A 14,564-nucleotide genomic window follows, 5' to 3' on the forward strand; every position below is an offset into this window, starting at 1 on the left:
CCTGTATCTGTAGCGAATTTCGCTCTGCACTTCTGTTTTAATGTACCTCAATCTTTATAACGCCGTATGTCCTGAAAAATACGTCGTAAAAGATATAATTCTATACACACATCCAGTGCTGTATTTCTATACTGCCCGCAACTCTATTTCGAATAGAGTTAATAGCACAGACGTAATAAATTTATAGACCATACATGATGGGACAGTTTTTCAATCATCTCTGTGTCTCCGACGTCATACGTTCTGTACTATGTGTCGGCAGTGGTACAATTTCGGAGAGACATTCCTTGGTACTGTCTGCAAAATTTGTGGTGAATACAGTTGTTAGAAGAAAAGCAATAAATTACAACGTCATGCTTCACGAGGTAGTTTTACTGTATGAACACGGAAATTGTAGTAAGCGATAAACATTTTTACCTTTTATCATTCTGTAGGGGTTCTTAGCTCGAAAAAGTTTCTTAAATATTTGAAATTATGTGTAAAGATTGGTGCAAGTCACTATTTCCTCTCGTTCTCGAATAGAGAATAAATAAATTGTGGGGATTCGCGTATTGTGAGCTATACTTCTTTGTCATATCCATCTCCACCCCTTTGATAGGTTTTTACTCTCACAGCGTTGCTTTCCAGATAGTAAGTAATATGTGTAGCAAGTCTGGCTGAAATCGGTCTAGGGCTTTAGGAGGAGACGTGGATCATACAGAGGCAAATAGACCTTCACAATACGTAGGACTGTTTGCTTTAGACCTACTGTGTCTGTTTATGTAATAGGCCGTATTTCTAACATTTTTTAAGTTATTACGCGTTGTTATTAATACAAGTTGGTACGACAGTGGTGATAATAATAGGCTAATAATGATAACAAGATACATCTGCACTAAAAAGACTTTGTCCTGCAAGACAAAACTGAAACACAATGAAATGTGGTAAGACCAGAAATACTCAGTGCAGTAGTAACTCTTAAACTCAATAAATCAGAAAAAAATGAAAGAATTCTAACAAAAATACTAGGTCCCCAAGGCGGCAGTGAATCAGAATACATATTAAGATATAATACAGAACTGTGTATGAAAGTTCAAAAGATAGATGTTATGAGAAAAAGAATATTGAAATTCTGTAGACACGTATGTGGGATGAATAATAATAGAACGTATAAACAAATCTTTGACCTATTAAACAATCAGAAATTTAAAACAACATTATTGAGATAGGTAGGAAAAGATATTAAAATGCCAGGTTCGACTTGGAGACAATAAGAATGAAAACAGATTTTAAAGAATAAACAGGAAAAGCAGTCTTTCAGGATGGAAAGAATCAAGAACTGGAAGAAAGTGGTCACAAGATGAGCAGGAACAACACTAACCAAGAATGAAAGGAGTGTGGACCCAAAGGAAACTACAGTCGAAAACAATGAAGCAGAAAAATGTTGATTTATTGTACTCTTCAAAAGGGCTATTAAAAATAAAATAACAATAAAATGATAATAATAACAATAGAACTGCAGGTCGGACTAGGAAAAATTAAGCCGAAAGAAAATTGTAAATGTCATTGTCAATCCATCGAGTCTAATCTATCAAATAAAGAAGCCTTCGTGTCACACAGTAACAAAATGGAAATGATCTGCCAACTAACTACAGCCATCTACAGTAAGAGATCTAGAGGCCAGAGGATGGTTTGTGATGTATTACTGGTGTTTTTGGACCTTCTCATTCACACTAGGATGAATATGAACCAGGATGATCATCCAACATACTCGATGACTAATTGTTGCCTCTTCTTCGTGATGAGTATGCTGTGATCACTCCCACGTTCCAAGACGATGACAGCTGTGGTCACAGCACTGCATGTATACGTTCCTGGTTTATCGCACACTCAGCCAGCTTATGGCACCCGACTGGCGCGCTGGAAAATCACGCAATCTTCATCCCATATACAGTATAACATCAGCGGCTATTTAGAATAGTGGGATGAAATCTAGCTATCTGTTATCACAGGAATTTAAAGACATATTGACAGTTAACCGACCATGTTTGTTTCAAAAATATGAAGAGGTTTTTCAGATACCGCTACCACTCACGAAACATGTTTTCTTGCGCTGTTGTTTGTGATGTCGTGTTTCAAGTTACCTTTCGAAGTTGTGAACGGGGTACCGGAACACTCGTAAAAAGACAGCCACTTCACAAGACCAAAGATGAGCACAGCACATGTCAGGGCTTCACAAGAAACTTTAATCTCTGTGTTCACTTGTGTTAAATGTTATTTGTACAGCCACTGTAGTCTGATGAAGAGTTGTAACCACGAAAGATTTTGTTAATTAAATAACTAAATTAGTCAAATTTTGTGCCTTGTGGAGGTATTTCAAAAACCTTTTCCAGTTATCTCAGCCGGCCGGGTGGCCGAGCGGTTCTAGGCGCTTCAGTCTGGAACCGCGCGGTCGCTACTGTCGCAGGTTCGAATCCTGCCTCGGGCATGGATGTGTGTGATGTCCTTAGGTTAGTTAGGTTTAAGTAGTTCTAAGTTCTAGGGGACTGATGGCTCAGATGTTAAGTCCCATAGTGCTCAGAGCCATTTGAACCAGTTATCACAGAAATTTGCTAGCTCTGTGAAGTATGATAATCAATTAATGGCTTCCGCTGTATATGGGCGTCTCTTCTTCGCCGAAATAAAGCAATTATTTATTTCAGAGGTGAGTTTACATTTTAGTAGCGTAATGTCTCCTGGGGTGACAAATTTTTTGTGCAGGGTCCTTACGTTACGCGTGAGGAAAATCTGGCCCCACACAGGACTTTGAGTCTTATTTGTCGACAGGTGGAGGGCTGCAGCATGATGTTCAGCTCGCGGAGGTCGCGCAACCGGCACAGCGCCAACCCCAACCCCAAGCTGCACTCGCCGTACCTGCGGCGCAAGATGTCGCCGCACGACGGGCGGTCTGCGCAGGCGCGCCAGATGCTGCTGCCGCCGCCCGCCGCCGCCGCAGCCGCCGCCGCCGCCGCCGCGGCCGCCGCCGGCGACCCGCTGGCGCTGTCCTCGGCCCTGGGTTCGCTGCCCTTCCCGCCCTTCCCGCTGCTCATGCCGCCCCCGCACCTGCTCAAGCACGGACTCGACATGAGGTGAGCATACGACGCAGACACCCAGTGGGCTATACCCGCACAAGTAGCCCACTGCTCGTGAGCAGATATGGAACTGTTATGCCTCCTCGGCCACCAGTGGTAAGACAGTAATCTCGCATTCCGGAGGACGTTTGTTCGTATCTTCATCTGTCCATCCAGATTTGATTTATCTGTGGTTTCGTTGAACATTTTATTTATTTATTTATTTATTTATTTATTGATTTATTTAACCTGGCAAGATTAGGGCCATCAGGCCCTCTCTTACATCTAACCAGGCATTCTACTTATTTTACATTCATATGTTTTAGTAGGCATGTTAAACTACATCTAGTACAAAAAGTGAAATAAACAATTTGAAAGGTACACCTGGAGAAATACATACATATAGAGTTTATATTCTTAGGTCACAAGTACTGTTATAATTAGACATTATTGAAGAGACAGATTTTAGATCGGAGTGCCGGCAGCAGGGAGTATGAGGGAGACTCATGATGAAGGGAGGCGAAGAATAGAGACATGATGAAACATAATTAAGGAAATATAACGGAAAAGAAGATTGCGTGGCTAATAGAGAAAGATGAAGAGGAAGGCATCTCAGGAGCAAGATAGGAGACGCTAACTTTGCTATTTGACAGATGAGGGGATTGTCCTTGTACATTAATTTTGTGGAGAACTTTGTGAGGATGATAGTAGGAAATGCGTCAACTTCTTCTTAAAAGCAGCAGGAGATCGAATTTTGCGCAAGGTAAGGGGCAGTTTGTTCCAGAGGCGGACAGCGGCAACTGAGAAGGAGTTTGCAAAAGTTTTTGTTTTGTGAGTGGGCACAGTTAGGATACCAAATAAGAGTGACCTCGTGTTTCGATTATGATAACATGACAGGTTTTTAATCTCTGAAGCAAGGTACTGGGGTGCTTGCGTGATGAGGAGTCGGTGGAGTAGACATAGAGTGTGGTAGTCACGCAATTTGTCTGGCCGCAGCCACCCTAGCTCGGAGTATGAAGCACTAACTTGATCATATCGGCGAATGTTGCAGGTGTAACGCACACAGGCATTCATGGTTAGCTCTAGCCGTCTTTTGCTTTCACTACTCATGCCTTGTTGAATCACATCACAATAGTGGAGGTTCGGTAGAACGAGTGCTTGCACGAGCTGGCGTTTCAAGTCCTGTGGAAATATGTTACGAAACTTTTTGAGAGCATAGAGACAAGCAGACGTCTTTCGGCACACTGCGACTGTATTCTCCGCCCAGTTGAGATGCTCATCCAAAGTTACACCCAAGTTCTTCACTGTTTTCTGATATGGTATTGGAGTACCGTCGAGCAGAATAGGAGGTAGCCGTTCGCGGAAATCTGAACTTATTAATTTCTGATGGGCTATTAAGATTACTTGCGTCTTTTTTGCATTTAGTTTAAGCCCCAGGTTTTTCGCCCATCTCACTACTGAAGACAGATCATCATTCATCTGAGCGATTGCAGTGTTTACATCTTCAGGTCTGACGCTTAGGTAGAGCTGGAGGTCGTCGGCATAGAAATGATATTTACAGGAGGACAGAACCGACGAAATATCGTTGACATATAAAGAAAACAAAAGTGGTCCTAAGACTGATCCTTGTGGCACTCCCGAGGAAACATGTTTCCAGGAAGATTTTTCATTTACGCAGACAACACACTGCTGTCTGTCTTTTAAGTAGCTTTCAAACCATCTCATTGCACTATCAGAGAAATTAAGCTGCTGCATTTTTCTGAGCAATATGTCAAAGTTAACAGTGTCAAAAGCTTTGCTGAAGTCCAGTAGCGTCAATATTGTTGCCTTTCGATTGTCGATGGCATATTTCAGGTCATCAGTTACTTTAATTAGAGCAGTGTTTGTGCTGTGATGTTTACGGAAACCGGATTGAAATTTGTCATATAGGCTGAATTCATGCAAGTGTTCAGTGATTTGGTCATGAACAATATATTCAAGTGCTTTGGAAACAGCAGGCAGTATGCTAATTGGTCGGTAATCACTAGGCAGTTGCGGGTTTTCGATCTTAGGGATGGGTCGAATTAGGCTTCTTTTCCATGCAGTGGGATATATTCCGTTCACGAGGGAAAAATTAAATATGTCAGTTAAGACAGTTGCTGGGATAGTTGCTCTGAAAAAGATACGGCCGATTCCATTCCCCATTCTTCGCCAATCCCCTTCTCTACTGACCTTGACTCCGATGTATATTGAAACCCTAATCTTCTGCTTTTCCCTTTTCAGTTTAACCACAATCACTGTTAACAATCATACCAAACACTTCACCCTTATCGACTTCTTCCATCTCATCACATTTCTTATGACTTTTCACCAGTACATTTCACAACTTACATTGCTGCCAGGACACTAAACATCCATAGCCTATCCTCTGCAGGACCTCAGCCGTCGGTCCATTTGCTGACTACCACCAACATGACATAATAACCACCTCACAGCTTACTACTCCTAAAAGCAAAGCTACCGTAGATTTCGACCTAGGATCTTCGAACTTCCATGAGTGCATTGCTATGGAGGTCTTTGACGCAACTGAAAAAGATAACTTACGTGCTGTAATTGGCAACGGCCTTGCCGCAGTGGCTACAGCGGTTCCAGTGAGATCACCGAAGTTAAGCGCTGTCGCACATGGTCGGCACTTGGATGGGTGACCATCCAGGCCGCCATGCGCTGTGAAGAGCTACTCGACCGAATACCATCATAACGACCGGGAGAGCGGTGTGCTGACCCCACGCCCCTCCTATCAGCATCCTCCCTGAGGATGACACGGCGGTCAGATGATCCTGGTAGGCCACTCGTGGCCTGAAGACGGAGTGCCTTACATGCTGTAATCAGTATTTCATATGCAATACCTTAAAACTTACATGCTAATTGCTGAAGCCTGACCTACAATCATCTGTGACTTATCCTATAGCAGCTGGAATGGAAAACCATAGATACTCAAACTGGAAGCAAATCTTTACTTTTTCTCACAGCCAGACAGGATATCTTCCATGTAACAGACTATTCAGACACCATGTACACCCATATTCCTACCAAGTCCCTCTGTCCTCCTTTCGCTGTAACATGGGCTTACACGGAGGCCAGATGGAACTTGCAAAATCATATCTGTTTACTGGACTCCAACTGCACATATTTGTATGTAGGTATATACCATAGGATACAATAAATAGTATAAAACAAATTAAGCAAGATGTTCTGTTAGTATCACATGTTATAGAGGTTGTTCTTACAGTCAAAACAGTAACATTTAGTCTCGTCAGAAGAGCATTAATGAGGTCCATGAACGTGAAGTTTTCGTTATCTTCAGTGCTTTTTTCCTTCTGAGTCATCCGTCCTCTTAATGGTTTGATTAGCCCCGCCACGAATGCCCCTCGGGGGCAAACCTCTTCGGCTCAGAGTGGCCCTCGCTCCCTAGACGCTCAACTATTGTTAGATGTATTCCAATGTACGTACTCCCCTACAGTTTGCACCCTCTGATGCTCTCTCTGCTACCATGGAGCCTATTTCCCGATGTCTTAACGCTTGTACTCTTAGCCTGTCTCTATATATTGGTAGTGTTCTCCAAATGTTCCTTTCTTCGCTGATTCTGCGGAGAATCTATTTATATTGTATTATCAGTTCACCTAGTGTATTACAATATCTTATGTTATCAGTTAGATAAGTTATTTTCAGTTATGTTATCAGTTATATTATCGGTTCATCACATTTTCAACATTTTTCTACAGAATCACATCTCTAACGCTTCGATTTTCTTCTTTTCCGGTTTTCATACAGTTCATGACTAACTTAGTTTCAGAAATTTCTGCTTCAAATTAAGGTTTGTATTTGATACCACTACAATTCTCTGTACCAGGAATGCTTTCTTCATCCGTGCTAGTCTCCTTTTTTATACCCTCCTTTCTTTGCCCGTCATGGGTTATTCTGCTTCCGAGGTATCAGAATCCTTAATTTCGTCTGCTTCGTGATTGCCAATTTTGATAGTAAATAACTCATTTTTCTCTTTTGTGCTACTTCTCATTGCTTTTGTGTTTTTTTCCGATTTACTTTCGATCCATATTCTGTACCCTTTAAACTGTTCTTTGCATTTAAGTGATGCTGTACTTATTCTTGACGTTCATTGAGGATAACAATGTCGTCAACGAATCTCATCATTGATATCCTTTCACAGTGATTTTTAATCTCACTCTTGAAACCTCCTTTTATTTCCATCATTGCTTCTTCGGTGTATATATTGAACTACAGGGGCGAAAGGGTGCGTCCTTGTCTTAAACCCTCTTTGATCCTAGCACTTCGTTCTTGGTCTTCGAGTCTTATTCTTCCCACTAGGTTCTTGTACATATTGCACATTACCTGTCCTTCCCTGTTGTTTACTCCTATTTTTCTCAGAATTTCCAAAATCTTGCCCCGTTTTATACTGTCGAAAGCTTCCTCTAGGTCGACAGTTCCTGTGATCGTGTCCCGACTATTCTTCATGCACACTTCCATTACCAAAGGGCAACGTGCTAGTGGCCTCTCACGTGTATTTACTTTTCGTAAAGCCACACCGATCGTCATCTAACAGATCCTCAATTTTCTTTTCCGTTCTTCTCTATTTTATTATTGTCAGCAACATAGAAGCATGAGCTGCTAAGCTACCTGTGCAGTAGTTCCCGTACTTATCTGCCATTGCTGTCTTCGTAATTGTTTGGACGATATTTTTCCGGAGGTGTGATAGTACTTCGCCAGTCTCGTAGATTCTACACACCAGCTGGAATACTCGTTGGGTCGCCACTCCACATCCCCCCCCTTCCCCTCCCCAATGATTTTAGAAGTTCTGATGGAATATTATCTATCCCTTCCGTCTTATTTGATCAGATGTCTTCCAGAGTTCTTTTCACTTCTGACTCTAGTAGTGGATTCCTTATGTCTTCCACATCGGCTCCAGTTTTTTTTATCGCATCATCAGACAAGTTCCCTCTCTCATATCTAACATCAGTGTACTCCTTCCAGCTATTCACTCTCTCCACTGTGTTTAGTAATGGAATTCCCGTTGCACTCTTGATGTTACCATAATTGTTTTTAATTTCACCAAAGGTTGTTTTGACGTCTCTAGATGCTGAATCAGTCCTCCAGCCGATCATACGTTTCTTGATTTCCTCCTATCTATCCTGGCGCCATTTCTCCTTCACTGTCCTTCAGTGCTTACAATCGAATATGCTTAATTGATTACTTGACTGATGCTATTGGAAAAGTTCATCTATCGTGGCCACATGGTTGTGTAAGGAGGCGAGACACCAGGGTTTTTATCTAGATTTACAAGGTAAACAACTACTGCACAGCACGCCACGATTCACACAACTGATTAGCTACTTGATGAACCTGTACCTGTCACATAGAAAGACAAAAAACATTGTTGATACTGTAGAGAGAGGGTCATTGCAGGGACTGTTGCTAATTCCACAACAAAACGTCTTTCAGTTCTTCCTATGAAAAAGTATACTGGTCTCAGAATTTATACGTTTCTAGATCATTGTATACTTGTTTTCCTTTTTTGTTTGCTGAGGAGTACCAACTTTCAAATTATTTTAACACGCTTTGCATGTATTTATTAGTGGGGTCCTTGTTCACACTATTGCGCTGCCATGCAAGTGCAAAACTTATCATGTCACTGCCTCGCACTGCCCTACATAGTCCTCTTATATGGGGTCAGTCAGACAAGGTTTTCTTGAACTAGAAATTATCATGGCCACCACAGTCTTTAACCAAAGCAACTCTAGCTGATATGTAGTGCTTTCGTGCACTATAGGTGTTAATAACGATGTACCTGTGTGCAGGTTCGGCGAGGAATGCCGCCAGGAACAGTGGAACAGTATGAGCCTGGCGAGGCCTGCGGAAGAAAACGCGGCGTCGAGCAGCAGCAGCCGACCCACCGAGGAGGACGACATGTTCGACGACGACGACTACGGCATCGTCGTCGACGGAGACATGGACGACGACGAGATGGAGGAACGCGACGAAACTGACGACCATTCTTCGAAGAACGACGAGGCGGAAGACGCCAGTGTGAGCGACTCACAGGCCAGTGGGGCGCAGCTCAACGCCGAGACCAAGACTGACGAAGAGGTGCAGAGCAACCCGGAGGGCGGCGACGCCCCTCTGGAGCCGGCCGACGGCACCGGGTTAAAGCAGGAGCAGGCGGTGGACGGCGTCTCGTCCCCGAAGAGTTCTCGCAAGAGGAAGAACAAAAATCCGACGCGCTTCATGGTGTCCAACCACAAAGAAGGTACGTCGTCGGTGGAGGACGGGTCAGTGTGTGACGAAACATATGACTCAGCTGCTTGTAACGAGGAGAGGATTGACAACGAAAGACTGACGGCGCAAGTGAAAACGGAGCCCATGGAAGAGGACGAGAAGGTAAATGCGAAAGAAGACTGGCAAGGAAGACAGGAGAGTGAAGACGTGGTGCACTGTGAGAGCGCCAGGAGTGACAATGCCGACTGCGAGTCCAGCAGGATGGGTCCTGACGAACAGTGTTGGGAGAAAAAGGAAGAAACTGCGAGCGTGAAATTAGAGCCCGACTACCAGTCTGCCTCCTGCGGGAGTATCAAGCGGGAGTTCTCCGACCAGATGGCGGCAGCGGCGGACCAGGCCGCCGGTGGGTACTACTACCAGCACCACCAATCCGCCAACTCCTCGTTCAGCGTGGGCAGCGCACTGCAGCAGCTGGAGTGCCTCTCGCAGCGGCAGTTCAGCGGCCTGCAGTACCTGCAGCACGGCGCCGGCCAGCATAGCCCCGCGTCGGCGGCGCCGTCCACCAGCCCCTCCGGCTCGTCCAAGGACTCGAGCGGCGGCTGCGACGACTGCTGCCTGCCCGAGGTGGACCCGGAGAACCCGCGACGCTGCCCCGTGTGCGGCGACGTGCTGGCCGACGTGTTCGCGGTGCGCGCGCACATGCAGAGCGCGCACATGCGGCTGGTGCACGCGTGCAGCTTCCAGGGCTGCAAGGCGGCCTTCCCGTCGCGCCGCAGCCGCGACCGCCACAGCGACAACCTGCGCATGCACCGCCGCCTGCTGTCCACGCCGCACTCAGATGCCGCGTCCGCCGCCGCCGCCGCGCTCTTCGCCGACATGATGGCCTACAGCGACGCCGCCAGCGAGGCGTTTGCCAAGCAGTGCCAGCCCAGATCTGTCGACATGTGAACTGGAACTGGTCCGAGGTGCTCCAGAGCTGGTGCTGCCTCACTACTTCCCCAGTCCTCCCCCAGGTCTGTTGACATGTGAACTGGAACTGGTCCGAGGTGCTCCAGAGCCGGTGCTGCCTCACTACTTCCCGAGTCCTCCCCCAGGTCTGTCGATATGTGAACTGGAACTGGTCCGCGGTGCTCGAGAGCCGGCGCTGCCTCACTACTTCCCCAGTCCTCCTACTGTGCTGCTGTGTAGAAACCGACGAACCACCTCAAACGAGTAATCCAATAAACACTACTTATCGCGCTTCCCTGTCAGTGCCGCGCTACCGCTCATAAGCGTACTAAAGCCTAGCCATAGTACTGCTCTCTGAAATGAGGTAAGAAGACACGTGTGATGTCGCTAGGCACGCGTTCCCCAGTCAGTGCCACCACAAGCGTTTCGACATGTGAACTGACCTGAGGTTCTTCAGAACCGATGGTGCCTCAGTACAACTCCCGTCCTCCTATTATGCCACAGTGGACCAGAGGAAGCGAATTCTTTGGGACGAGTAACCCAATAATATTACTTCTCATGCTGGCCCATCAAAGCCACGAAGTGATCTACTGGTAAAATGATGCATATACATAATTTCAGTCTTCAAAATGAGGTTTAGTAACCTCACATGTTTAATAAGTCAAAACTTTTCCCTCTATTTTAAATTCAGAAAAAAATTGTGCCATCTAACAAGGACACAACACAAAGCCTATTACAAGACAGCAGTTCCAGGTACACGTGTATATCAATACATACAGGACAGATGTTAAGGTTCGTGCTGTAATGCGAGTCAGAAGAGAATAAACCTTTTAACTTTCTTCTACAGTTCAAAGATAGAGCGGTACTAGCTAGTGACTGACGCCAAGTTCTATTTGAAACAATATAGAGAAGATAGCGAGCACACTTGCTAATCAGAATATTGGGGATGCTAAACGGGAAAAAACCCTTGATACTGTTGGTAACCTACATTGGAGTCATACAGTAGTAGCAGCACAGTACGGGATGAGTTGGACAGTTGTAATATCTGTAATTGGAGATTGTGGGATGTTATCAACTGATTGTGACTGATTCGTCAGCAAGATGATAAACTGGTGTAATGCTGATGCAAGTGAATGTATGATGGAGTTCATGCTATCGAAGTGAAGCATTTTAAAATGTTGACTGGACAAAAAGAGTACATTTATGTATACGACTTAATTGGTAAATATGTGTAAAATAATACCTACGCAGGAAGGCAGCAGGGAGGAAGAAAGAGACAGAGAGAGAGAACGTTTGGAAGAGTAGAGATCAATGTCAGACAGACAGAAGTTTGTCATCTGAGTCGGTAGATCAATACATGAAGTGGTGTATGTGAAGCGTGCAGTAAGAGTTGATAACATGACATTATGATTCATCCAAAATTATACGTTTGAACTGTATGTACAACAATACAGATACTTACACAGGAAATGGTCTGCCCTTAGATGCCACGTTCGTGATGGTTTGCTACCATAAAAACTTCAGCTTGTGGACAGGTTATTTCCGTTATTGTTGTTCGCTTCCACATAACGATTCATTACGTGATTAAGTGAGCGGTCATGATTGAGGCAGAAGTATGAATGAAGAGTCACTAGTCCAGTGGTTCATGTCTGACTGACATAACACCCTAATGTTGCTGGGATTACAGTATTATGTGTTTATACATATTCTCTTTCTCATTTTCTTTATTCTGTTTTGAAGTTCTGTATACTCTGGTAAAGTGTAGCGTGAGTGGCAAAATTTTGATATTTCTGTTGAAGTACAATAGCAGAAGCCACATCGAAACAACTGTACAAGTTACTCATTTTAGATACATTCTGCAGCAAATTTTCCGTTACATAACTTCATCCACAGCAGTTTTAATAGTGTGTGCAATTTTATAGTAGAATATTATGTATTAGAGATCATCTAATAAGAGACGTTATTCCCATATTACATAGCGTATTTCGCAGACTTTTTATTTGTATTGAATCAAGTTTAAGTTTTCATTGTGATTTCTGATAATCTAAGCTAATATACTCGTTTTGCAAACTGTTTACTGAAGGCAGTTGTAGAATACAGGCCACTTGGACAACCGACGTAGTCTTGCTTTCCGACCAGAAACCTTTTGTGCTTTACGAGCTGTTTCATTTAGTGCAATGTGCTGAATATGTGACAGTCATGTATTATAATTTATGTGTATAGAACCCTGAGGGTGATTTTCGTATAATGTGGGGCTGTAAATACATGAGAGAACTCTGAATTTCGTTATGTAGATCATGGAAACATGTAAACCCATCCGTCGCTTTATAAATGTAACATTATCAGAATCGTAATTGATAGACCTACATGTATTAGAGAAATTGATGTGCTGTGTCTTCTTTAAATGTAATAACAGAAATTTACAATTGATTTGTGATCTGCTCTTCAGCATGATAGGCAATAAGAAACTTAGTTTCTACATTTTATGAACTGTATTTCCTACATAGTAATGTTAAGTGTTTCCTTTATTACTATAGTACAGCTATTTACATGCCGCAGTCATAACCATTTGATAACTTAAGGAAAATAAGTTAGAGGACAGTAGATAGTATTTGCTAAATACGTACTGCAATAAATTCTCTTATAGTGAAACGTACGTTTTCCTTGAGAAATGTTTCAATTAAAGGTCTGCGATCTAATCCCAGCATTCTTATTTGATTTCCTGCCTTTCCATATAGTACTTAAGGATTCACAATTTCAGAAACAATGCAAATCTGTTTCCGAAATCAATTGTTACATTTATTTCGCCTAAGTAAGATACTCAAAATCAAAATCTCCTCTTGTTACGTAGAAAATACGCTGAAGCAGAAATTGATCGATACGGAAAACTGCTGATGCGATGCTGTTATCTTTTGAAAACAATAAAGTGATACACTGATTGGCGACTCTGTTCATTCCTCCATCTCATTTTTCATCTCATGATCTGATTTCACAAAGCATTTTGAAAGAGGGGCGTTAAAATATTGATTAACTTCCGAATAACACGACGAACGAAACGAGCGAACCATCTATTAGACCACAGCTGAATAGCATTGCCATTATGCAAAGTGCTAACCAGGCTCTTAAGAGACTAGAGGCTGAGGTGATAAAAGTCATGGGGTACCTCGTAATATCGTGCCGGGTCTGCTTTTGCCCAGCGCAGTGCAGCAACTGGACGTGCTATGGACTCAACAAGTCGTTGGAAGTTCCGTGCAGAAATACTGACCGCGCTGCCTCTACAGCCATCGGTAATTGCGAATGTGTTGGCGGTGCAGGAACTTGTGCACGAATTGGCCTCTCGATTATGTCTCATACAAGTTCGATGGTCTTCATGTCGGGCGTTCTAATTGTCCACAACGTTCTTCAAACCAATCGCGAACAACTCTGGCCCGGTGACATGGCGCATTGTCATCCATAAAAATTCCATCATTGTTTGGGAATGGTCTCCAAGTATTCGAACATAACTGTTTACAGTCAATAATAGGTTTAGGTGGACCAAAAGAGCCACTCCATTCCATGTAAACACAGCTTACACAGTTATGAAGCCACCACCAGCTTGCACAGTGCCTTCTACATCTACATCTACATCCATACTCCGCAAGCCACCTGACGGTGTGTGGCGGAGGATACTTTGAGTACCTCTATCGGTTCTCTATTCTATTCCAGTCTCGTGTTGTTCGTGGAAAGAAGGATTGTCGGTATGCCTCTGTGTGGGCTCTAATCTCTCTGACTTTATCCTCATGGTCTCTTCGGGAGATATACGTAGGAGGGAGCAATATGCTGCTTTACTCCTCGGTGAAGGTATGTTCCACAAACTTCAACAAAAGTACGTACCGAGCTACTGAGCGTCCCTCTTGCAGAGTCTTCCACTGGAGTTTATCTGTCATCTCCGTAACGCTTTCGCGATTACTCAATGATCCTGTAACGAAGCACGCTGCTCTCCGTTGGATCTTCTCTATCTCTCCTATCAACCCTATCTGGTACGGATCCCACACTGCTGAGCAGTATTCAATCAGTGGGCGAACAAGCGTACTGTATCCTGCTTCCCTTGTTTTCGGATTGCATTTCCTTAGGATTCTTCCAATGAATCTCAGTCTGGCATCTGCTTTACCGACGATCAACTTTATTTGATCATTCCATTTTAAGTCACTCCTAATGCGTACTCCCAGATAATTTATGGAATTAACTGCTTACAGTTGCTGACCTGCTATATTGTAGCTA

General features: G+C 43.8%; 1 protein-coding gene across 1 annotated transcript in view; it reads left to right on the plus strand.

Moving 5' to 3' along the window:
- Nucleotides 1-13,000, plus strand: part of LOC126412539 (zinc finger protein basonuclin-2-like) — a 139,581-nt gene extending 126,581 nt beyond the window's left edge. The window contains exons 6-7 of the mRNA XM_050082183.1: nt 2,806-3,107; nt 8,939-13,000. Of these exons, the coding sequence (XP_049938140.1) occupies nt 2,806-3,107; nt 8,939-10,304 (1,668 nt within the window). The 3' untranslated portion in view covers nt 10,305-13,000. The remainder of the gene's footprint in view (nt 1-2,805; nt 3,108-8,938) is intronic.
- The last annotated feature ends 1,564 nt before the right edge of the window (nt 13,001-14,564 follow it).

The sequence above is a fragment of the Schistocerca serialis genome, chromosome 7, assembly GCF_023864345.2.
Source record: "Schistocerca serialis cubense isolate TAMUIC-IGC-003099 chromosome 7, iqSchSeri2.2, whole genome shotgun sequence".
Classification (NCBI taxonomy): Eukaryota; Metazoa; Arthropoda; class Insecta; order Orthoptera; family Acrididae; genus Schistocerca; species Schistocerca serialis.